The sequence below is a fragment of the Pholcus phalangioides genome, unplaced genomic scaffold, assembly GCF_987345545.1.
Source record: "Pholcus phalangioides strain wild (caught in Gottingen) unplaced genomic scaffold, Ppha-v1.0 ptg000004l_1, whole genome shotgun sequence".
NCBI lineage: Eukaryota > Metazoa > Arthropoda > Arachnida > Araneae > Pholcidae > Pholcus > Pholcus phalangioides.
Window position 1 is genome coordinate 40,995,358 of NW_028301597.1, and position 26,717 is coordinate 41,022,074.

At 32.1% G+C, this 26,717-nt stretch overlaps 1 protein-coding gene across 1 annotated transcript in view; it reads left to right on the top strand.

Moving 5' to 3' along the window:
- The window catches only part of LOC149087589 (voltage-dependent calcium channel type A subunit alpha-1-like), a 154,285-nt gene extending 127,831 nt beyond the window's left edge, over positions 1–26,454 (top strand). The window contains exons 40-45 of the mRNA XM_089231917.1: positions 899–931; positions 8,434–8,588; positions 10,135–10,237; positions 11,285–11,365; positions 12,900–13,137; positions 15,206–26,454. Coding sequence (XP_089088043.1) covers positions 899–931; positions 8,434–8,588; positions 10,135–10,237; positions 11,285–11,365; positions 12,900–13,137; positions 15,206–16,068 — 1,473 coding nt within the window. The 3' untranslated portion in view covers positions 16,069–26,454. The remainder of the gene's footprint in view (positions 1–898; positions 932–8,433; positions 8,589–10,134; positions 10,238–11,284; positions 11,366–12,899; positions 13,138–15,205) is intronic.
- Positions 26,455–26,717: the final 263 nt, after the last annotated feature.

Sequence of the window (26,717 nt, forward strand, 5' to 3'; positions counted from 1 at the left end):
CGACTGTCCTTGTGGGTAATTAAATCCACCTCCTCTCTTGGATTCTTCCCATCAGCCAGCTGTTAAAAGCTTTCACGTGAATAGCGGAGAGGGGCATCATCCTTGGATAAGGGCATTTAATCTTTTTAAGCAGCATAGCAGAAATTGCTAAATCCCCTTGAAATGTTATATCTTCTTAAATGAAGCAGGCTTTCTTCTGATTTCCAGCAAGTGCAAACTAAGGGGAATAAGGAAAAGTGTCCCATTGAAAAATCAACTTTACGAAATGTCTGGGCTTATCAATGCTAAAATAAGAGGCTTTCAAGGAGGCAGAATATCTCTTCAATGCCAGTAAAAGATTAAAAATTTTCCAGAACTTGAATTTCCCAGCAGGTTGGAAAATATGGTTATTCCCATCTGCTGATCTCTTTTGCTGTTACCTGCCTTTTTGGCTTTAGTGTGTAGAATGAGGGAAGAATACAATATGTCTATCAAAAAATCAGCAAAAAGTTGCGTTGGCCATCAGTTGTTTGCCTGTCTCTGATAGTGAAAATTTCATTGCAAAACCAATAATCACCCTTCATAATGTGGATAGTTCTTGTAAACTCTACATACTTCTGTCCAGATATAAGCCACAGAACAGGCAATTGAAAATTTTACTGAAAGAAAAGTTGTTATAATTATATATGATAGCTTGTGAATATGTATAAGAACGTTACTGTGATTTCTATATTTCACAGAAATAGCTCTATTCATTCTGTTTTATTTCATATATAGAGGACAAACGTATTCCACGATTTCAGATTTGGATCTCATTTCCCTCTTTTTATAACCAGTATCTCTTATGAAATGGTCATGCAGAGAAAAACTTGGAAAATGCTGATAATATTCACAAGAATATTTTATCTTTTTCTTCTAGGCAAAGACCCCATCGCCTCCGCCAGATTCACCGGTAGAGTAGAATATGTGTATTTTTCCCTTTTCCCCTAATTCTTATGACTTACCCTTTTCTACCCCTTAAACATACACATACTCACAGAGCTCTTTTCTGCAGCCCATATGCGCTCGCAATTCCTGTAGTTTTCAGAACATTTCACATTTCACGTGTAGCGTAAAATTTAGAAAAGCTAGAAGAAATAGATTAGTATATGTTTCATAGTAAAATTTTACTTGCATGAACTCTTTGAAACATGCTTGAAAGCGTTCAGCAGCAAAACATCAGATGATTGATTTCGTTTTGTTAGAGCAGAATACTCTTCTGTCTGTTTAAATGTTTCAATTGTGGCTCCTTTGTGTAAGACACAATAGATATGGTTGTCCTTTTTATTTTGAGGGAAGGAGAGGAGGAATTGGTCACACTCCATTTTTCATGAGGAGAAAAATATTAAATACACATTTTTTTTTTACTTATTCATGTATTCAAATCAGAATAATGTCCATAAAAACACATTAAATTATCTTGCAATACTAAATTATAATTTTCATACTGGCATTGTACTTAAAAGATATTTTTCTGCTATATCAAAGAACAGCTTTTAAATTTTATTAAATGATTAGTTAGTAATTTGACACACATTAAGTCTGGGATCCTTCTCGTTTATAAAACATTTTTCAGTCAGTTTGTACTTATAAGGCTTTTTCTTTTAATGCATCTTTTTTGAAATTTCAAGTCCGTTATCAAATTTCTGGATAATGTCCAAAAAAGGATTAAATGTAGCTTTATCGATAGAGTGGGATAAATGAAAAATGTGTAGGTTTAGTGCTTGGGGAAAAATTTCTGAATGACATTGATAAATGGGTAGATTTACACATATATATGAATCATCTTTTTTAAACTTGTAATCTCATTTTCTCAACTGTGATTTAGAAAAAGTTACAAATTGTACTCAAAAGGAATTCTATAATGCTTTTAGACATTCTTTAGGAGATTGATATTTTTTAAAAAAGAAAATGTGAAAATATTTACATTTCACACACTGAAAACATTAAAATGATATTTCTATCCCATTAGTTCTTTGCGGATACAAGTTTTCCTACCTTTAAGAATGTTGCATGCATTAAATAATTTTTTTAATATATGTATTCATGCTTTTTTCTAAACATAATTTATAATCCCTATTTTTAGTGTTTTTGTTTTTCTCCCTAAAAACAATAATGGGCAATGTGGAAAAAATAGTTTCAGTTCAGGTTTTTTTTTGGTGGGAACACTGAGATGGGTTTTTGTATTTATTGCTCATTCATTGAAGGATGAAAAAAGTACTCACATAGAAAATATACCCTCATTATTTTTTTAAGTTTTGTTACTTAGCTTAATTCAGTATCATAATGAAAGCCATAATTTCATTAGTTTAAACTCAATATTTCTCTATAAATTTGCTCCTGCTTTTCCTCTCATTCTTACCGTCAATTTTAATTGGATCAAAGAGCATAGTTTTTGATACAAATATATTATTTTTGATATCTCTCTATTTTGCCAAATTTTTCTAGCATGCTATTTTTCATCCTTTTCATAATCCCATTTTTCCTCTATCATGTTTCTATTTTGCAATGCATGAAACTTTCTGCATGCCCAGCATGAATTCCACTTATTGGACACCCCTCCCCCCACTCTTTCAATAAGTTTTCTTTAAATATTACCAGTTACATGTACTTTCAGGATGCTTATTTTTGTTAATTGCAGAATATTTTTTGAGATTTCAATTTAATAATTAAAAACACAAATGAGCTGAGTTAAGTTTTAATTATAAAGGTAGGTTGCTGAAAAACTCACTTTGTTTCTTCTTTTTTGGCTTTATTGAAAGTTTAAACATGGTTACGTTTGTCTATAAATATTCACATATAAAATATGAGTTTCAAAAAATCCTAAATGCAATTATATTGATAGAAAGATTGTGATTTATCTTTCTGTGACTTCACATTATACTTTTTCAATAGTTTGAGTATATATTCTCCATGTGTAACAAAAAGCTACTCAATAGTGTGTAGACCCTATACGTCTGTCTACAAGAAGCTTTTGTGACCAGCTGTGATTTTATTCTTCAGTGCATGTAAAATGCCTTCAAAATTATAAGCAGAAAATTGCAAGTAGTTTTTATTTGGTTTTTCTGGAAGAAAAAAATGTTTTCAAAAAATATTTTAGACAGTCTGTTTTAGGACAAATTCTTCAGGTAAAATACAACTTTAATGCTTTGTGATTTATAATATATTAATACTATCAGCAGCAAAGTCAGTGTAATTCAGTGCAAGTCAGAACTAATTTTTGTGCATATGTGCAAAACTATCTTCCTCCCCTCAACCGAAAATATGAATTTTTTAATTCTGAATGGCTAACTCTGGTGTAATTTTTTGTTTCATTGGACAAAAATTCTTCTAGAAATTTAGAATTTAGTTTTTTGTCTATTCGCTAACTTGTATCATTCAAAAACTAATTCATCTTCCGAAGTGCTCATCTTGATTTATGCAAACCTTTTTTTTTACTCTCATTTGGGAGAATTAGAATCAAGTAATGGAAGAAGAAAATCTATTTGTGAATACTCTTGTGGATTGATGGGAAATTCATTATAGCTTCATAATCAAATTTAGCTTCTTCAGATGAGCTCTTGAAGTTTTCCTTCCACTTCTAACTCAAACCAATATTTTGTATTGACTGGTGAGGGTGTGCATCATTACTGATGTCACCTCCATGCAGTTTTTTGAGTCTAGAGCTAAAATATGAAAATGTGCCTATAAAAGCTGAAAATACCTTTTATATGCACCTTACAAGAAAAGGGTCAAAGGTGTCATTCTCAAAAAGTTTTGAAAAAATTACCACTTATTTTACTCATTTAAATATGCACAAAAATATAAAAATATCTGGTGTAATTATTATGGTTCACTCAAAAAATGCATATATTAATATTTTAAGCGCTAGTAGAGGCCAAGAATGATATTAAAAGGGTTGGCAGGTTTTTGATGCATGACAGTTTTTGATGTTTAAACTGTCATGTCAAAAACCCTTTGTCAAAAACCTTAAATACTGCTTTTCAACATAAAAATTCCCATTGAAAATACACGTATTCATTGCATGTAATGATTAAAGTCGCTACATTATTCAAAGAATAAATATTTAATATGATTGTAAAATAATTTTCTGCTCTTTACAGAATTATTTTAGACAATATATGCATATTTTTTTCCCTTTAAAATATTCAATTTGAATGGAACATAACATAAAAGCTGAAGGAAAAACTATGGAACTATTTGATGTTCTTCAATTTGACATAATTCTTGACCTTCCAAAATTTTTCTTCACCTGCTTATGTATGTGTATTGATATAAATCATCAGCTGTACTCTTTTCATAATAGATAGGTGTTTAAAAAACTTCTTTTATACTGTAAATGCAATGTTGATTTCTGTTGTTATTAAATTATCTAGATAACCACTGATATACTTAAAACAATACCCTTATTGTGCATAAGATTAGAGCAGAGTTTCCCAACCTTTTTCAGTCCACGTACCCCCAGCTGGCTCGGTTCCTTTCCGCGTACCCCCAACCCTGAATCCTGCAGAGACTCCCCCCTCCAATCTCTTTTTTCACCCATTACAGTTGTTGAAAAACTTCAAAAAAATGTACATGTTGAATTAAATTAAATGGTCTATTTTTTAATTATTTAGCTTTTTTATTTTTCAAGTAAGCAAACAAATTAACACAAAGATTGGGAAAAAAATTAATGTGATGTTTGGGAATGTAAATGAATTACAAAGTTTTGAAAAATTAAGCTCAAATGAGGATAAATACAAACTCAAGTCCGGAGCTGCATTCAATTTGCTTCTATATTTATTTTTTATGTAAATATATGAAGAAAATGCCCGCTCAACAAGCTCTGTGCTTACAAACGGCAACAAAAACAATATGGCTTTTCTAGAAAGTTCAACGTATTCACCACCGCAGCAAGCACAAAAGCTGACTTGGTCCACCATTCCGCCATTGAAGTGAATCTTTAGAGGGGTATCTGATGCCAGCTCTAGCAATTTCTCCTTTTCTAGAATCGACAATGTAGCCGGTTTAAAATGCTCTTTGAAAGGATTAGATGTCCACAGATCACCCATTTCCGGCTCTGAAATATAATTTTCAAAAACAAGGATTTTAATCCTTCAGAGTGGCCAATTGTTAAATTTAGCTCAGCTTGTGACAAGAAATCGTGAATTGTTTTAAACACTTCCTAAGAAAAGGGCTACCTCGTGCCAAAGTTTGAACAGCAATGTCAGGACTTAACCCTGGGACAACCACCTAATTTCGGTGTGCAAAAGCAAAGCGTTGTGAAGGCTGTCCATGTCTTCATACAACAATTTAAACAATTTATAGTTGGTAGGATTCACCTTGACAAAGTTGACAACCTTGACTGCATCATAAAGAACGTTTAGCAAATTTGGAGGCAATGGTTTCGATGCAGGGCTCTGTCTGTGAATATAGCAGTGAGTCCATTTCATTTTGGGAGCAACTTCTGCCATGTGTGCACGACGGCCTGAGTAGCAACCTTCCGTGGATTTTCCCCTATCTGTTGTGAGCCCGATGCATTTTGACCATTGAATTCTTTTTTTCAACGAAATAATTATTAATTGCTGCAAGTAAGTCTTTAATAGTCGTACGACCCTTCAATGGGCGACAAAAAGATATACTTCGAATTCTCTTTCAGGTACTTAGTAATTGCAAGTAGAGCAGAATATTGCACAACATTGGTACTTTCATTGACTTGGATAGAAAAAAAAATTCACAACCTTTGACGTGACTTATGACTATGCTCTCTGACATGTCCTGTATTCTTCCAGAGGCCGTATTATTTGACAGAGGTATTAAATTCATTATAAAAATATGTTCTTCTGCAAACATGCATCTGACAGCATCTTTTTACCAATAGTGTGATTTTTTCCTCGTCTCGCAATACGATAGCTAACGTAGTAGGAGGTTTTGGTAGCTTTGGCAGCACACCTTTTGGAAAATTCAAAATATGTTTTCACATTTTCAGGTGCACAACATTTCATTTTGGTGTTTCAGTCAATTTCTGCTTCCACACAGATCTAGTTTTTAACCACTGATCCATAGCGCAAATCACGTGAGTAGTAGGTGCTTGGTAGAAAAGTTGAAGTAGAAAATTGAGGGAATAACACGCACACACCTCTATACAAACACCCACAACAAAAGTCAAACACAACACAAATTAATTCTTTGCTTTTATGCGGAGCCCGACATTGTCAACAATCAAATCTAAAACGCAGAAGAAAAGTGAGCCGAGAGGAAGGAGTCCACGAATTCTGATCATAAGTTGGGCACGGGCGGAGGAGGGAAGGCCGATCCCCCTTCCAGCGGATGCAATCCCTCTGTTATAGAAGATTTTATTGATAGGGAAAGTCAATATATTACAACTGACAATATTAGTAAAAACCTCTACCTACATTTTTAAAATTCTTTTTAATCTTTTTTATTTATTTTTTTTTTTTAGATGGGTGGCCACCATTACCATTTTCTTTTCGCGTACCTCCTAACGGCCTCTCGCGTACCCCCGGTTGGGAACAACTGCATTAGAGTATAGCTAGCAATAAAAATATTAAATTGTAAGACTAAAATGCCCTTTAATTTAGCAGTGCTGATTGCATATGATGCTCAGGAAAAGCTCCTATAACTTATTCTAAATACAAAAGCAATGATAGCATTTGGACAAGATTATTCTTGAGAATTTTACATCTCTAATTAAAACAGTCAAAAATTTATTGTCCAAATGTTAACATTACTTTTGTACTTAGAATAAATTATAGGAGCTTTTCCTGAGCATCATATGCGTCAGGAGAATCATCCTATTGAATTCATCCTATCGCTTAGTAAATTGAACACAGGTAATTAATAGAGAAAGTAGACCATGAAATTATATATTATCTGTTCTAGACTGTCTGTTGAGAAATTCAAAATTGCAAATTATAATTAATATTTTGTTTTGATTATTGTAATAAATTCATGTTTAAAAAATAAGTTGTAATACACAAAAAAGTTTCTCATGATGTTATCAGCCTACTGTGTTTGAAACATCCAAAAGCATTCATTTAGGTTTTTGACAGTTTAAACCAGTTTTTGATGCTTGTCATGTCAAAAACCCAATCCTGCCCTGAAGTATTAGAGTGGCACCATTCAAACAACACAAGATTAGATACAGCAAAGGCGGAGAAAAGGGGGAAAAAATTGAAACAACTATAGTTTATAATGGAAAAAAAGCTGGAGAAAAGAAGTTGGTTATAGATATCACCAAGAAGCACAAAAGATGATGAGTAGCCAACTGGTGCCATTTTTAATAATTTTTTGTAGTTTTATAATAATTGCATTCTGCTGCTAATTTTTTGTTTTTATGTGTTTCTGGGTGAGATGAATATACTTCATAATATTTTAATGACACCTTTTGACTCTTTCCTTGTTAGTCTCCTCCTGTATCATTTGGAAATGCAAATTCAGCACCTGAGGAAAGAAATGAATAAAATGCCAAATCATGCAGTTTTCAATTTCACCACAATTTTGCCTTTAACTTTTTTTTACTTGTAGTGCTTTTCACTCCATTTTCACTGTAGATAAATGCACATGTGAAACTTGCCTTAGGTTGGCCTTGACCATAATTTCTCCACTTGGCTATTGCTGTAGAGGTTCCCCACCTCCAATAACCCCACCACCTGACTCCTCATCTTTTGATGATGTTTGTTCTCAGCAATCTTTCTTAAGCTAACTTCTCCCCACCCCCAACATCTTTTCCTTTGGTTCATTCCAATCCCCTCCCCTTTTGCCAGGAAGTGATATATCACTTGTGGTGTATAGTAACTATATTTTTATTTGAAAAGTCTGAATACTTTCAGTTTTTCTCACAAGAGTACTATGCAAAACTTTTCATAATAATATACGCAGCTATGTTTTGAGAGTATATTCTCCAGCATTTCCACACTTCACTGGAACAATTCCAATACATTTATGATAATTTGAAATAGTTTGATCTTGTTTTCTATCCCCTTGTTCCCTATCCACTGACTCTTCGTGAGTGTCTATCAACAGCTATTCAAGATGATAGGTTGCTTTTTTTCTCCGGCTGCCTTGATTCATCGCAGAGTCAAGATGATAAGCTGGGACTGTGTTCATTCCTAGCTGGGTTTTTTTCCAACTCTTGTAGTATTAGTGGACTATTGATTGAAAATCTGCTATTCCATAAAAGTGTGATACAAAGGTGTCAAATAATTTTTTGTGGTAGCATTATTCAGATCATACATCCAAAGAGAAATTAATTATCATAAATTTCAATTTCAGTCATTGATCTGTATCTTATGAGATATAGCATCGTAAGATATGATATTGTGACCATAATATCAAATCTAGTAATTTTTTGAAGTCATTATTTAGTACCTACCTTCATATATATATCTTGTAAATGACGTCACATTTCTCCAGCGTCCATCTCTTTTGTGTCGTCTGATGGGAGCTGTTCGCAACTCAAATTCGCGTGCTAGCCATTGTAGTGCAAGCATGTATGATGAATATGATGATGATGACAGAAGTCAACTCTCAAGGTCACCAAGAGGTTCGATTTTACATTCCAACTTAAGGTAATTCTTTCTTTTTTTAATTTCTCTATATTCCTGTATGCATAACATTTTAGTCTGCAGAAAAGTTCTTTAATATTTTTAATCATATCAAAATTGCATGTATTAATGTTTGATTAATTTTTTGAATTTTGCTTGTGAAAACCAATCTAAACACTAATTTGTCAAGTTTACCTGAATAATTCAATTAGTACAATGTTATATCGTACCACTGGAAGAATATATATATATATATAATTTTCTAGATTAACCCAGGCTCCTAGTGGTCCAATATACATTTAGAATAAAACGATGACTCGTGAAAGAAAGAATCAGTTAAATTTCATTAGCATTAATATTTAATCAAATGATCATATGTAAAGAACGAGTTATACTTACACAAAATAAAAGTCAATTAGAAAAATCCATTTCCACGATATCAAATTCTGCATAATACATAAACAAAATACTGTATGTTCAATTATAATAATTTTAACTTGATGTTGGAATATCTCTCTTTTAATCACTCTTTATGCCTAATTTCGCCATCTGCCCCCTGTTAATTCCTCCTAATTTAGGTTTTAACTAAACGTCTATAATTTACTAAAATTGTGGTAAGAATTTCTTTCCTACCTTTTCCTCCATCCCTTTCATCACGGATGATCGCTGCTCCTGATGCTACAGTTGAAATGTGTTTTAAACAAAAAAAACTACATTTTCTACATTTTTTTTCCAACTTGATTTCTAGCTTGCACTAATCAATCTGCCAAATTTTTCAAAGATTCCAAAAAGTAAAGTTTTGAGGGGTACCAACCCCCTATTTCTAATTGGTAGGCCGGCTTCAAAGAAAGATCCTTCCATTGGGTGATGAGGATTACGTAGGTACAAATAGTATTAAAATTGACATCATTGGTCAAGGTTCACCCCCTACGATCTTTCGAAGCATATGGGAGGAAGATGTTTTCTGTGGGGAGGGGGGGGGGGAAGTTGTACAAAAAAGAAGGAAAAGAAAAGTAGAGAGGAAGCAAGAAAGTCAGAAATAAAGTCAATTGCCTGCAGGTGGCAATACAATGGTCAATATGCTTCAGTATATAGGGGGGAGAGAGAGAAAAGAATACGAAGCGGCTATTACGCAAACTTTGAAGTGGCCATAAAATTAAGGAGTGTTGATGAAGGCGAAAGAGCATGTTTTGTACAATTTAAATGGCTCACGTCCCCTTTTCCCTTTTCTCTTATTATTATATTATATTGGGCTGGAAATTGGACCTCTCCCGCTTCATCTGATAGCGATGGCTATTGACGCCATAGCAACAAGACAAAAGTTTAAAAAAAAATTGAAAACAACTCTATTTTTTATGTAAATATTAACTCAAAAGTCATTCAGTCAAAATACTCATCAGGTCAAAACAGACATTTTCAGAAGTTTTATGCAAAATCTTATAAAGACTTTGTCCAGTATTGAATCTATTTATGCATCTGATCTTGAGTTTACTTTGTTGTTCAATTTATATTGTTTTTTCCTTCGTGGTTTGGTTTAACCTTTTCACTTTCGTGTGTGTGTCTGATATAGCTTAGACAGAGCCTATGAAGATGAAAGATTCAGTCAGAGGTTTGGATTTTCACACCACGGAAGCAGTAGATATCATAGCAGATGTGATGGTGGTCATCCTCAGGTGTGCAGTTCGGCTGAATTCTCCTTCCTGTGTTTGTGGTCGCTGCACTCAATGTGATGCACGAATATTATTGAATTTCCTTTTTTATGAAACCACCATTTTTTGCACTCACTACCCTGATTGTATCTTTCAATATGTGTGTTATTTCTGTAAAATTTTTATTAGACAATAAAATATTTTCCAATCCTGTTGCACCTTCCTCCAATTTTTTTCCTTGAATACAGTCATGTGCCATATTTATATACAAACACAAATATTTGCATCTGTATCGTTTCTTTTAACCCTTAATTCCTTTTCTAGAACAATCCTAATCTTTATCTTTATGTACCTATTATTACAGTTTAAATATTTTTTCACTTCATTGCATCTTATTTGTTTGACATAGTCAATTTTAGTGTTTTCTCAACCCTACCTCCTGTTCCTTGTGTTTAATTAAATTTTTTATTACCAGATATAGTAGATATAGCTACAAATGAGCATGATTAGAATTCAAATTTTTTCAATGTTTCATATATATTTTAAATGGATTTATTGGGATTTTTACTTGAGACCTAATATTTCAAATGATCCTGTAATTACTTTGGTGCAGTACATTTTTGAATATACATTTCAGTTTTAAATTTTATTTAAAACCAGAATACTTGGCAATAATTTTGTTTTTTATTGAATCAATTTTTTGTCATCCACTAAAGATCACAATCTTATTATATCCATGCAATTTGTCAGCTGACATTTCAAGCATCTAAGTTTATGAGTTTCAGTCATTAGTTCCGCATTTTAAGTAAGATAATCTGTGAGTGGAAGAGGTAACAAATTTGACTTTTGTTCAAAATTGCACAGAAGGGCTAACAAAATTCATGCTTGCCTCAGGTGACTGATTACATTTTTGTTTCTTGTGACTCTGACCATGTTAGTTTGAGAAGCAAATGTGATTGAATTGTCTATGTTTTTCCTGCACTTTTTTAAATTTCATTCATTAGGTCAATGTTTATTTATCTCTGTCATTCACATTAATGTAATAAAAAATATTTTTTTGTTATTTTTTAGGGCATGGAACTTCTTGGAATCAATGATAGTTCCCGCAGACCATCAGCCATTAGTTTGCAAGGATCACCTGTGAGACCTAATGTAAGTTTTTGCATTTCCACTTGTGTAAAACAGCAATTAGATGTGTATTTTTCTTCTTATGATATGTAATTAAATACATCATATACATATCCCAAACTCTCCTTCGCTATTTGAGCTACCTGCCATTATTTCATTTGGTTATCATTTGATTTGATGGAATTTTCTGATTTTATGGTACAGGTTTCTTACACCATATTTTTAAGCATTGTACTTGTTTGCATTAAGTATATTGTCTTTAAAATTATTTTACATACTTTTTGGGCCACAACCAAATAAAGGTAAGCAGGTCTGGGCTCAAACAGGCCAGACCAAAAAGCACATCAAGTCCACTCTTTGTTCATTTATTACGAGGAGAGAGGGCACCAAAATTAATGCACATCCTGTGTGACATTTTTGTTTCTATTTGCATCATCGCTCCCCCCCCCCTTTTTTTTATAGAATTGTTAACTAAAATATATTCTTGGAGGTTCTACATTTTGATTAATAGAAGGAACTTGGGTGTCCTAAGCCTCCAAAGTTATTTTTTAAAAGTATGAGCAATATGGTCTACCCATTTTAAAATGTATAAGATTTTTTATATCCATCTTTAAAATGAATATAGGATATTATATCCATTTTAAATAGTTATAAAAAAAACTCTGGATCATGATCTCATCACATTAAGCTGTGTGAATTGCATCTACTTCATATTTCTTGGCCATTTTAATATGAGTAGACCAAGAAATATGTAGTAGACACAATGCACACAGGCTTAATTTGATGAGATCATGACCCAGCCTTTTTTATATAAAAAATACCTGATTAATAACTATAGCCAAAAAATACAGATGCTGATATTATAACCAATATATATCATGAAAAACAGGACAGCTCCATTTCTTTTATACAAAAGTGATTGCAAAAGGTGTAAAAATGGTTTCTGACCTTCTATACATAGTCTGCAGTCTGATAGTAAAAAAATCTAGTGCAATTTCAGCATAAAAATTAACAAAAAACCTTGTACCCAAAGAAAAATTGATAGTATTCACCAAATTCCTGATACTATAAAGTTTTTCCCATACTGTGAGGTATGTTTAGTCTGAAAGGGATAACAGCTTTCAGAACAGGATGGCAATATCCCGATTATAATACATTAGTGATTCCAATAACCAGTGTTTACTGTATTTCTTGCATTTTTTTCTTATCTTTATGAAGTTGGTTATTTAAAGAAGGGAAAAAATTCTTTAAAATAGAAAAAAAAAATCATTGAAGTAAAAACTTTTTTTATACAGTCCGGTTTTCCCACATTTCTGACTTGTAAGATTGGAATTCTAGTTAAACTGAGATTATTATTGTGCATAATTGTGAAAAGTTTTACGGCAGAATTTTGTTTCAAGAATATTCAGTGAAATCCATGCCGAAAATTTACAATCAGAAACATTAGCTTTTGATAAAACGTTATGCCGAATTTCAATTCAGTTTTATATTCAATATTTTACAAGAACTGGAAGGGCAAAAAAAAAAAAATTAATTGTCACCAATAATTTTATTGCAGAATCTGAGTGATCACTTGAGGCCAAACTCATTTTATCGTTCAAGATCAAGATCAAGGTCGCCATCACCAGGTAGGCTTAGAGGCCGTTCTCCGTCTGGCTTGAGAGCTCGCTCCCCAACCCCCATTGGAAGATCTCCATCACCTCGTAGAGGTGGACATGACATAGGATTTTCTGACGCCGTTAGTGATGTTGTAGACCTCGTGAAATTTGAAACGAGCCGTAAAGGAAGAGCCCGAGGTAAATGTCAAAAATTTATTTATCATGTGATCTTTAAAATGTCAGTTATATTTATCACCATTTTTGTGGAAGTAAGTTTTACTTTTAAGTATACTGAAATTATTTTTAAATCAATGTGAGGGCCAGCCCTTTGTGAGTGGTTATCAGATAAACCTGTTGAGTGGATAATATTTTTTGGTCCATCATTTTCATACATTAACAAAGGAAAAGTTAGACAAGTAGATAAAACTGCTAAAATGAAAGCTTATTTTCAATCTGAAATTTTTTAAACAAATTCCTTAATTGATCCTTAATTTTTCCATTTATTTTCTTGTTCACTTTTTTATGCACAAAGCTTGTTAACAGTGTGTTTGTATTAAAAATTTACACATAGAAAGCTATGTTTGCATAATTCTGTAATGGAATGCATGTTATGTTAAACAAATTAACTGAATTTTACATACATATAATACATTTCTAAACACAACAGCGATAGTCTTGCATCCAAAAAAACTTTATTCCCAATTATGGTTAAAAAATGGTTTAAAAATATCTGGGTTATTTGTAATATGAAACTTTCTTACATGTATCTACATTTTTGTTAAATTCTAAAAAAACCCTTTTTTTTTAGATTTTTTTTTTTTTTTTTTTGTTTATTATTCATGTGTTACTAGTACTTTTTTTTAAATGAAACTCAAAACACTTAACCAATGTTTCCAGACGTTTGCATATGTGACTTAAAAATAAGAAAATATGAAGTAAGAAAATTTTAAATTTATGGAAGAAATTGTCTGAGAGCTAATGAAAAATCAGAATCAATGAATTGAAAATAAAATAATTGATAGAGTTAACTCCAGCACATTCATAACAATTCAGAATAAATGAAAAAAGTAATTCCAGAATAGATTAAAATTCAGAATTTGTGAAAAAAATCCTGAATTGATGAAGATTCAAAATCCTGAATTGATGAAGATTCAAAATCCTGAATTGATGAAGATTCAAAATCCTGAATTGATGAAGATTCAAAATCCTGAATTGATGAAGATTCAAAATCCTGAATGGATGAAGATTCAAAATCTTAGAATTGATGAAAAATTGGAATACTAAAAATTGATGGACATTCAGAATTTATGAATGAAATTATTATTGCCGTAATTGTGAGGGTCCGGCATAATCTCACCTGTCACACACCCCTAAGGGCTGCTCTAATTACATCTTATAAGCATTATTTGTTATAAACTGGAATTTCATTAACAACAAACATTCAAACTTTAGTCCCTATTAGTCCATTATAACAAGGTTCTACTGTATATTGCAGAATTTCTCCAGCGATGACTTTATGTTTCAAGATAGGAACTATAGCGACATAAACTTTATTGAAATTATCTTAATTTGCAAAATATATCATTTCCCCTCCCCTTCAATCTTTCAGAATCTAAGACTACCACTACTTAACTGTTCATGTACTTGTGAACATTCTGGAGAATATTTGAGAAATGTGTACATGCTGAAGAGTGATGTTGTGCATGTATGTTGGGGGGCAGGTGGACCCTAAGGTATTTATGGTGTTAAAATTCTGTATGATTCTTGTTCAAGAAGCACTGCATTTGTCTTTTGCATTGGAAGAGTTTAAAATGGCTTTCAATTTGATTTAATCAATTTTACTTCAAAGTTAAATATCCACAAGGGAGCTAATTAGACTGGGGGCCTACAGTTTATTGCAGGGGGGGGGGAGGCTTCCTGGAGGTAGAGCAATGTTTCCTTTTTGTGTGTGGTCATCTTGTTGCCATTTCTGTTGTACCTGTAGGAAGACAAAAATTTAATAAGGACGAATTGGTGTAAAATATGCCAGGAACTTGTCACAAAAATGTAAAGAAAAAATGTCAATCAACAATTTTAAACAAAATATTAATGAGCAGAGTGCTATGTATTGGCAAATTAGGTGGCAAGGTGGTAAAGATTGAAGTATTGTTCTTGAGCATTTAATTATTTTCTATTGTTTATCCACTACGCAATTTTTTATTATATATTATTGTGCATAATTGAATCATATTTGATGGTATAATTTAAAATTATTATTTCATTGTAGCCAAAATAAGAGAAGATCATTCAATCCATCCAAGGGATTCTCCACAATGTGGAAGATCACCTGTTCAGTGGCCAAATAATAAATCAGCATGGGAAAATGCGTCTCCTTCTCCTAAATGGAGTCGGATTAACAGTCCTGAGTACCATTCATCGTGCCTTGAAAGACGTTCCCGTAGTCCAAGCCCCAAGCCTACGCCAACTCATAGTGACTATCACTATCGCATGGGCATCACCCGCCATGAGCATCGCTCCCGCAGTCCAAGCCCATCCTCAGCCCACAGCCTTCCGCTTCAGAGGCGCTCAGGGGGAAGAAGATTGCCTGCTACCCCGAATCAGCCTTCCAAGCTGAGGTTTGATGTGCGCTCAATAGAAGGAAATTACCTCTGCCCAATCCAGTCACCTCCTGCTCCACCCCATAGGGGAATGCTAGGTGTTATGAACTTCCCTCGTCTTAATCCATCACCATCGCACATGCCAAAGCTTACCATGCCATCTTTATGGCAGGATAGGACGTCAACTTACCTTAGTGCACATGGGCCATCACCTTACGGTAGAACAGGCTGGACTGCCAGTAGTTCGAGTTTACCACATCATCTCCTGCGAGAGAAGGAACGATATCAATATCCTATGCTTTCATACCACGAACAGCATCTCAGCCATGATATGGACGAGCCTTTAAGTTTCGAAGCAGCTGCCAACATTGGGAGAGGCTCGCGTCAGCTACCTTCTTCGCCTCTTCCCAATGGGTACAAGCCAGGGCAAAGAGAAAGACTTCATCATTGGCAAGAGCCCCTTGTAATGGGGGTAAGGACAGGTCACGCAGGGTTTCGGAGAAGTGACTCGGATGAAGATGATTGGTGCTAGCCAATCATTTCTATTGCATTTTGGACAATTAGCAATTGTAGAAATTTATAGGTTCTTTTCCAGTCAAATATATATCATCAGAGTTGTGTATTCATGTGAGTGAGTGAGTGTGTGTGCATGTATAATGAATGCAAGATAGGAGGCCTGTGTCATCTCTCCTCTTATTCAGTTTAATAACACACACATATATATATATATATATATTTGTGCAAGTATACATAAAATATGCTGACAGGTGTTCTCTTAAAATAATGCAGATGTTAAAAAAATAATTTCCTGTCTGATTTCTTTTTAAAGACGTTCTTATTTTTCACATAAATCCTCTTTCTCATATCTGGTTACCTTGTCTTTCATGTGAAAAAAATGTGATGTGATAGCAGCTTTTTTTTTTTTTTGGTGTTAGCTTTAATAAGAACCATGTGTGGTCAGTTATATGTGACGGAGTGAATGATGTGGCAGTTCATCTTATATAAACCATCTTTTCTCTTCAAATATAAATTTCCTTAATAATATGTCAATTATATAATATAATTGATATATTACATAATCGGAACACACACATCCTATGTGTCATAGAGAAGAACAATGAATGAGCTACTGTGGTTATGGTTATATGATGCAATAAATATAATTACAGTTAAACATAGACATAACAGTAATAATATTTGCAGAGCGATGCAGAAACCAACCTAAATTGGTTCTAAAAAAATCATTTTTAACATTTCGATTTCCTTTAGTTCCTGGCAAATAACAGCTTCTTTTGTCAAAACATATATTTTTTAATGTTATTTTGGGAGAACTGAGAAATTCTGATATAGGAAAACTGAAGTATTGCTAGTGTTTCTGTTCTTGGCGGCTTTCAGTTATTTTGGCTCCGAAGAAATGTGAGCTGCTTCAGAATTTTAAATTCTTAGACGATTTGTAAGGTTTTACACATTTTTCAGAAATTTCACACATTTGTTCATATGAATTTTTCATACACTTAGTTTTTCTTTCAAATAGAAATTTCTAAAGAAAATTCCCAAAACTGATGTAGCCAATTAATTCATACAAAAAAAAAATTAAAAAAAAAAAAGAAACTGTTTTCTTCAAGCTTAGCAAAAGGAAAATGGGTTGGTGTATTAAATCTTTAGTGTCACTGAAAAAACACACAGAGGAAACAAGATAGCCCTCCAATTTATATGGAAGGAATATTTAGCTTCTGATTTAAAATACATAATTTTTTGCCAATCATGCACGATAAATTCGAAAATATTTAATTAAATTACAATGTCGTAGACAGTGTATGAGACTGACAGAGCTTATTGGGATCACAGATAATGTTATCATTTAGGTTTTGTTATTACTCACAAAAGATGGAACATACCTATATCATAACGTAGGAGAAACAGCGTTTATAATTATCAGGATTTCTGTTCATGTTACGTCTTTTTTTAATTCAAAGTTCTGTTTTAAAGAACTCAGCATTTTGAAGATGAAGTTGTACCAGACTTTTCTTTATTCCTACAAATTATCATTATGAGAAGATAAAGAAGTGTATCCACTGCTCACAAACATCTCTGTACTCCATTCACATATTCCTTATTGAGCCATAGTAGCGGTTATGATCCATGTACATATAGCGCTACATTCACAATGCTGTAGGAAGTCCTTTCAGTCTTGGTCAGTTTCTTCCAGTTGAGCAAATTTTGGTTTTGCAGCCAAAAGTCTTCCCAAGAGATCTATGGTATGATATGCACATTAAAAATTACCGTAATCCACATTAAACAATTAAAACACCTTGTGATAGTTACATTGAGAAGAAAAAAAAGACTTGTGTTAGTCAAAAAATTGAGTTTTCGAATGATATTATATTGTACTGAAGAACTGAACAATATAATATAGTTACTGAAAGTTACTCAGAAGTAGAATGCACAATTGAGCATTTCCTAACCAGTTCATGTGGAAAAAAATGATGTTTCATATGTTGGTCTTTTTTTAGCGATTGTTATTATCAAAAATCTGAAGTCCTGATGTCACATTAAGCAGCTTGCACAGTAATTTGATAAATATATGTAAGAATCGTGCATACATTTTCAAATGATATGATTATTCATAGTGTGGAAGCATTGTTTGAGAGGGAACGATGATGCCTGAAAGTGAAAAAAAAATACTACTTTGAATTTCGTTCTGTCCTAAATTCATAGAATACAACTACTTTCTATAACTTTTATTTATTGATTGATTCAAACTTTCCAGATTTAAAATTTTGTGAAGAAATAAATTTCTCTTTTTCTCATAAAACTGATCACATTTGTTTTTTATTTCTCAAATTGCTTATTCTTGAAATGAGTTTTGATTTAATGAGCAAAATTTATCAGTCATGATTAGTCAGTAAGTTGCTTTTTCATTTGTTTAATCATTCCATTTACATAAGGTTTTTTTTTGTAAAAACATCTGCTTAGTTCAGATACAATGTTTCCTAATTTGATTCAAAATATTTGAAATGACTTGTAAAAATAAAATTGTTGTCAATACATTGTACATAATGAAAATAAAATCATTATCAAATTCATGAGATTATAGCTGTATAACTAATGCCAAAACTGTTATATATCAAATAATGATTAAAATATTATAAAATATCCTTTATCAATCATGTAATCTTAAAATTCTATTTGATATTCCATTCTCTTGGGTGAGTGAGCATTGCCAGAAATATCAAGCCAAATTAAAATGAGTGGAATATGAAATATCACGGTTTAATATTTAGTTATTTTTCACAGTAATCCTTTGCGATGTCTGTCTTTTTATATTGGTGAAGTGTTCTTAAATAAAAATTGATTATGGATCGAAATGAATATGAATAATTAAATCCAAAATTAGTGATGGTGATTGTACAGGAAGAAAATATAATGTAGATTAAATCTGTTGAAATAAGTTTTCCTTTATGAAAATGCAGCCACTAAAGCGGTATCCTCATTTTTCAAATACTTTCATTCAAAATCAATGAATATTTATTGTGAAAATATTCTCTAATAAAATGTTTTGGAAGATGGTGTCGAATTGTGTGAAAAATTAATTTTAATATTCTCAAGGCAAACTTTGGTAGTGTGTTTTCTGGTTCTGAAATATTTGAAGAGAGATTTGTTCTTAAAGCATTTAGACTTCAGAAATCCTTTATTTAAAGTTTCAAAACTTCATGAATAATCATTTACTAAATGTTTTTTTTTAACTCATTGAAGTGCTTGCGTTTGGTTCTTTGTCAGTTTTCGAATGAAATTGATTAACAATCTCAGTGTTCTCTCAAGGAATTTTCTGTAGGTGGGTGGTGGAAGTTCATGTATGCAGTACAAGAAATTATAAAGATTTCAGGTACCCATATATATGATAAAATTCTAACCGGGCAGCCCACCTCAGTGAAATGTCTCTGCAGAGAACACTGTGTTCCAGATATGTAATTTTATGTTTTTTCAAAATCTAGATATCTTTAAAAATGATGTTCACATCATTAAACATTATGACTTTTACCAATTTGAATCTTTATAAAAAAAATCTTTATGAAAACAATATTAATATTTCAATGCATTGATGTTGAACAAACACTTTTCCGCCCCCTTCACACTGTTGGCAGTTTTCAAATATAAAACAGGAAAAAAAAAAGAAATTGCATTTCAAATTTTGCAATGTGCTTTTAAGACTCTATTTTCATGCTGTTGTTGTATTTGATTGCAGACATGTACTTGTGTTCGCTAAAGTACAAATATACACAATTTACCTTTGTCTGTGAAATTGGTGTTTGCTGTTGATATGTTTGTTCTTTTGCTAAAAAAAAATATTGTTGAAATTGCATCCATCCTGCCACCTAATTACTGATGTTTTTATTTAGAGATATGTGAGTGATATATCTAAAAAATGCCAAGATATTTAAATTTATTTATTACCCTTCATTAACTAGCATGTTAGTAGTTATTAGAACAAAAAAAGAAAAATTAGTTTCTGTTAATTAATTTTTTTTTTCTTCAGTCCAGAATGAAGTTACATTGCTTGTTTTCTTTGATTACAATTTTTTCCCATTTAGTTACATAATAATTAAAATCTAGTATCATTAAACATTTAAAGAAAAGTATTAAAGTAGATTTTTTTTTTCAAACAAAATTTCAGAAGTCCAATTGCAATAGACATTTTTATTTTTCAGGACTTAAAAACTTGCCATGTTTATTGCTCAGGGATTATTTGGAAGTATGTGCTTGGTTTGATGTGTTTTATAATCATGAATATAATATATTAATCTATTTGGCTACTTTATCTTTTTTTTTTGTATTTTACTAGTAATGTAAGGGTAATGAATCATTTCTATGAGCTTTTCATGCCTGCTTGTTGAACAAAAATTGCTTGCGTCCATGATGTGTTTTATGTATAATGCACACTATCTATTGCCTGTTGTTGGATTTCTATTTATAACCCTTATGATGTTGCCATTCATTTATACAGCGAGTTTGTCTTTATGCCCTCTTTTCACTTTTTTTGTGTAATCATACAGTAAGATAAGAACTGTGTGTGAAACGTTTTGAGTGTTATATTTTTTAATTGTTTAAAAAAAGGGCAAAAAAAATTTCAAAAGTATTATATATTTGAATTTGATATTGAACTTTTAAGAGTTTGAGTTATGGTGTTTTACGATGGGTGTTTGGAAAGTAAAGATGTGATAGCTAGTATTCATTAAAAGTATTTTTGCATGAAAAAAAACCCCATCTACTATGAATTGTTAACTAGTTCCGGTGTTATTTTTCTTCATTATTGCTACCATTACCCAAACATTGATTTTGTCTGGGTACTAGTTTCTTTGCTCCAGTGTCATAGAAATCTGCAGCCTACTACTGAAACCATATTGTAACTTTTTGCAGTGAGTCATTGTCATTGATGCTTCCCTAAGATGCTTCATCAGAACAAAGTGAGGTTATTATGCAGAATGTCAGAACTACATAGTGGATGATCTAAAACTAACTATTTGAATCTTTTTGAGAAGCACATTGTTGACATTCACCATGTGAGCTTGAACAATGGGAAATCACTTGTCAGCACTTCCAAAATAGTTTCATTTGAATAGCCTGTGGAAGGCATCACAGGGTGGAAAATATACAGCAGCATTAATTGTGATGCTGGGAGGAGTGAAGGCAACCAGAATAATGCCCCTTCAGTCCTTTAAAACGAAAATCACAGTCCAGAAGTGTTTTTTTTTTCACTGAAATTGAGTTTCATTTAATTTCTTGGCTTTTGATAAATACATGTGGACCATATTGCTGATGATTATTGCTCAGATTCATAAACATCGGTCCAATCTCCGAGAATTCACACCACCATATCATTACATTTCACTGATTCAGTTTCCTTAAACATTTGTGCATATCCACTGGTTGTTCACAGTCGATGAAATATATGGCAGTACACTTCACAACTGGTGTGAATCAGAATTGCTGCTACCATTGACCACAAAGAAAGATCTGAAGGATCATGGTGAAAATCGGCATTGCTAAGGTATGCAATAAAACATTACTTGTCTATCTATATGTTAAGCATCATTACTTTCCAAGCAAACTAATGAACAGGGTTTAAGCTAGATAAAAAATTCCTTTAGCAAAAAGCAAAACTGGGGGGGGGGGGGGGAGCTTTAGCAAAATGCTACAACGTTAATGATTGATGGTTGGATGTCTACTTGTTTTGAACCTCCTGTACACATTTTTGTGAAAGTGGCTACTACTTCTTTCACATTCTAAGACTTTCTTTCACATTTTGCAAAAAATTCCACCATAGCTTAAACCCTGCCAATGAAACTTGCAACTTTAAATTAATTTTTTTTTTTTTTTTTTTTTTGCTATTTATGCATCTAGGATTCTCAAAACACTTCATACTCAGCCATTTGCTCATTTGTGTCTAAACAGTTATGAAAACAATCATTTTTCAATATAGTTAGGTCCGATGAAATGCAATTTACCAATGGTTTTGATGTCATATTTGGTAATTAATGTCAAATGACACAGGGAGATGTTTGGTAGCTTAGCATCAAAATGTGCCATTTTGAAAATCTCTGCCTCATTTTTCATTCTGAAGAAATAACAAAAAAAGATTGAACTGGCTTGTGCTCAATAGAGTTAATTAGTCTTCAGAGCATATGCTTCGAAAATTTTCAATTGATGCCCGAAAATCTAACTAAAAAATGGAAATGTATAGATATGCTCACAAATAATAATTCTTATTCTTTGTGATATTAATATCATGTCAAAAAGTTTATCAGTCCATGATTTTTTCATTTTATGATGGGTTTATTTATCTTTCATTTCACTTTGCTATTATTATTTAGTAATTTTCTTGCAACATTCAAAGGAAATTTTTTCTTATTTGTTCTTATATATAATTTACATAAGAGGTGCAATATGAAGCTGAGATCCAGAAGTTAGCTGTTTTGGAGAGCATGTATACTTTTTTTTTCAAACTGAGCACAACTCAGGTCTATTGCCATGGGCAATTTGCTGTGCCAGAAGTGTAAGTGTGTGTACCTAACAGTCTGAGTGTGTATCTAGTGTTGTGTCTGATTTTTTCAGTGCTTCCATCTATATTTCAGAAGTGAAGTGTAGTGAATACACTTGCACTGTAGACCATATATACTGTACATTCTTTGAATTGAAGTTTGCTCAAGGGCTTTAGAGTGAAAGATATATTATGCAGGTCATTATGTGGTGAAGTCGTGTTTAGACACATGTCACAATCATCTAGTATTTTTCATAAAGAAAATATAGCAGTGTGCTATGGGTAGCTGAAGTTGTGTCTGTGTCATTATGTGATAAGTAAACTTTTTCCCTATGAAGAACTGGCTCTTATTTATTCGCAGGCTTAGTGAACATGTTGACAAGGTTTTAATCACTCCCCCCCCCCCCTAATCAGTGCTTCTGCTGACAATAATTTAAGGTTCTGGTAAGCTGGAATATATATAAAGTAAAGTATCCTCTGATCAAATCTCTGATTTCTCTACATTCAACATTAGCATGTTACCTCATAACTTTACTGGGCAGTATTATGTCACTTTTTTTTTCAATTCATGTGTCTCCCATAATGGCCTGAAATACATTTAAATTATGGATCAATGCTATTCATCAATAAATATCTAACAATCTTTCACAAACATAGCAGGCTTGTTTGGAGCATGGTTATTTCCAGAGGTGAATATAATAGCCATAAGTTGAACCATAATTTTCATTTGTTTTGCAATTAAAGAAAGATTTTTCAGAGATGTAAGGATAAAATATCTTGAAATGTATAAATGGGCTTTGAAGAGAAATTATTAAGATTTCTACCAACATTTTCATTCAACTGTTCCAAGACAGTTATGGTCTGCAATTCTTGGCTGTAGAAAAAAAAGCTAGAGATATGTTTCACATTTATTTGGAATTTTTTTCACTTCGATAATTTAGTGGTTTTTAGATTATTCTTGTGGTAGCATTAAGTTTTTTCTTTTTTTTCGGGGGGGGGGGGAGAGGGACACTTTGGTTTTTGTACTTGACTCTTGTGAAGCATTTAATAGTAGGATTGGATTTTGGAGATCATATGATTCAACAGGTAGATAGATCGCAATGGTTCTTGACCAGAGATGTGAGAAAGTACTTCCTGGAAAATAATTTTAAGACATATTAGCTATTTTTGGGAGGGGGATGCAAAGAAGAGAATGGAAGTCACTGGATGTGACCCACTAAAATGTTATGAACAATTAATATATGGTCAATCTTTTTTAGTCTGATACAACAGAAACAGTTTTACAAATAGGAAAATTCTACCCTCACAGAGTGTATCAAAAAGTTTGGTTATTCCACTATAAATTTCTTTATAAGAAAAAAAAGAACCACTCTTATCCGATTGAGATGAAATGAAATGTTTCTTGAAATCTCCGAAAAAAAAAAAGAAACAGATCTGGTGAATATCTATTTACCATCCTTTCTGCCATTATCAAAGTGCAGAGATTCTTAAAAAGTGTATTGTTGAGAATCAATTGGTTCTTTTGAACTAGGGAAAAAAAATTAAGGAAAAACATTCCCTTTTATTTTTGTCAAAGTCGATGCATTTATTTAAGAAGGGGAAAAGTTATTTTTCTCCATTCTGTTTTTTGATAGTTGATCGTATTCAAAAGCTTAAAGTAATCAATATCTTTTTGCATGGTCATTTTTGTTGTCATCTCATTAATTTTTTTTCTATTTTTTTCCCAACTTCATGAGGACTTTTATCAGAAAATAAATATTTTAAAATATGTTGAAACTTGCAACAGAGTATCAGTCCAAATCAATTTATCACGCTAGCATTAGTAAAATTATTGAGCTTTCACACACCCTTATTTATCAGAGCTTTACAATAATTATATTTTTCTTCATTAATTATACTGCACAGAGTATTTTATGCAGCACTGCTTTTTTCTTTGCATTCACGAGTCAGTGCTAACTCTTCACCTGCCACTAAAGATTTTTTAATATGCTGTTAACAAAGAATATATGAAACATTTATTTTTATTGAAATGCATCCCGGAATAAAACAACAGGAATGCTAGATGAAAACAGAAAAATTCAATTCACATTATTGTATATATATATATATTGAATATAAATATCCTATCCAAACATCAGCTGTCCATAGAAAAGCCATTTTTATCTACAACCGATGGGGTTGTAAATAACAGGTATCATCTCAAATATAGTATAAATATAATAAATAAATATATATATATATACAGCTTTCACTACTTCAAAGGGTGTTTTGAAATCCTAAAAGCATTTACAATTTACTAATATACATATATTAAAAATAATGTTACGAGAAATGGAAATTTTTTTTCGGCATTCCTCTTGGATGCGTAACTATTTCCAAACGAATGATTTACGAGAGAAAAGATTGTAAAGAAAAATTATACATATTAAAAAAACACACAGCATTTTTTTTGCTTTGAATGATAAAGTTTAGCGGAATATCATCAATTAAATTACGTAGATTTTAGATAAATGATGAATATCCAAGTCTGCCATTTTTTCCTGCACCTTGAGTCCAGTGATGCTTGAAAATTTTCAAGAATTTAGGTTTTCACATTTAGTGACATTTAGCATATTATATATACATAATATATATAGTGGAAAATTTTTTAACCTTGAAGAAAAAAAATATTTCTAATTTTCTATCGCAATTACATGAATTTGAATGGAAAAAAAGTGAAAATTTTAAATTTACAGGTAGGTAGACCTGCCTTCTGTAGTTGTATGAATAAAAATATGGGATGTGTGTTTCTATATTGAGATATATATATGTATATATGTGTGTATATACACATATATATGTATATTAATATATATATATGCATGGACAATTTTTAAGTTTCACCTATAAGGTGTTTATCAAAAAATGTTGAGAGATGTTCTCTCGTTCCTTTTTGTACATAGCAATTAGGTCTAAAAAAAGATTTCAATCTTCAATAGTAATTAATATAATAATAATTATTATTTATATTATGAATATTTTATTTCTGTTTGTTGTATCGTCTCCGGAAAAATGCACAATTTCTGTGGAATTAATCAATCGAGTGTCTTTTTGCACCCATGAATTCATTGAGCAAAATGTTTTTGAAAAATGTTGGTATGTATTTGAAACGTTTAGCTGTAAGTGCAAGTCTAGTGATATAAATATACATTTGGAAAAAAAAAAATGGCAGAATATTTTCTGTTTTATGGTGAGCATTCAGTGTCAGATTATGATTGCAGTGTTCTGCTGAAGTGCCAAGTGAATTAATAATATACATATTTTTTCTTTTTGTCATAATTTTTTTTAACATCTAAAAAATATTTATTATGATGCAGTGGGATCAGAACATGTGTTATATGTACGAGATTGGCACTATTAAATCTAAAGTATAATGGTTGTTATGAGGTATACATGAGAGTTATCATCACGGAGAGAGGTTCAATCAAAAAATAATTATCATCTCCTTATTCTATCTTCTAAAACCCCATGATAATTGTCCTGATCCCACTGTGATTAGTTTTTTGCTGTTGCACTGGTATTTGAGACTTCTCATAAGATTTTAAAGAACAGAATAATAATAATAATATACTATATTATACATAAATATAGGTCCTGTATATATTTGTATGTATGTACTATTTAATGAAAAGACACGGCAAAGAGGCCTCTGTAAGGTATCCGATCGCTGTGCCTTATTTCATTGTTCTTTTTGTGAAAAAAAAGAATTGAAGTTTCTTCGTCCCTGATTTTTTAATTTTTCTTCCCTCCTCTAATTTGTTTTACCTTTCATATTTATACCAATTCCTTGGCTAAAAATTTGAGGTTTGCAACGAATAAATTTCTTTGCTGGACTCTGTACTGCTTTCTCTTCAATTATGTCTCATTCGTATACACAGCATTTGGTTTATTCTTATGCCATTATGTTTTAAGGGCGGTGTAGAAGAAAGTCCCGTTCACCTGAAACAATTGCAAACGGAGAGACCTAAAGTTATACAACAGACAGTATCAACTCTATCGGTGAATTTTCAAAGTTGATCATTGAAAATTGGCTGTGAATTCAAAATCCATCTGTGGATTCTAAAGCTGGCTTCACACCTGCAGCGCTACGCCTCTCCGAGTTG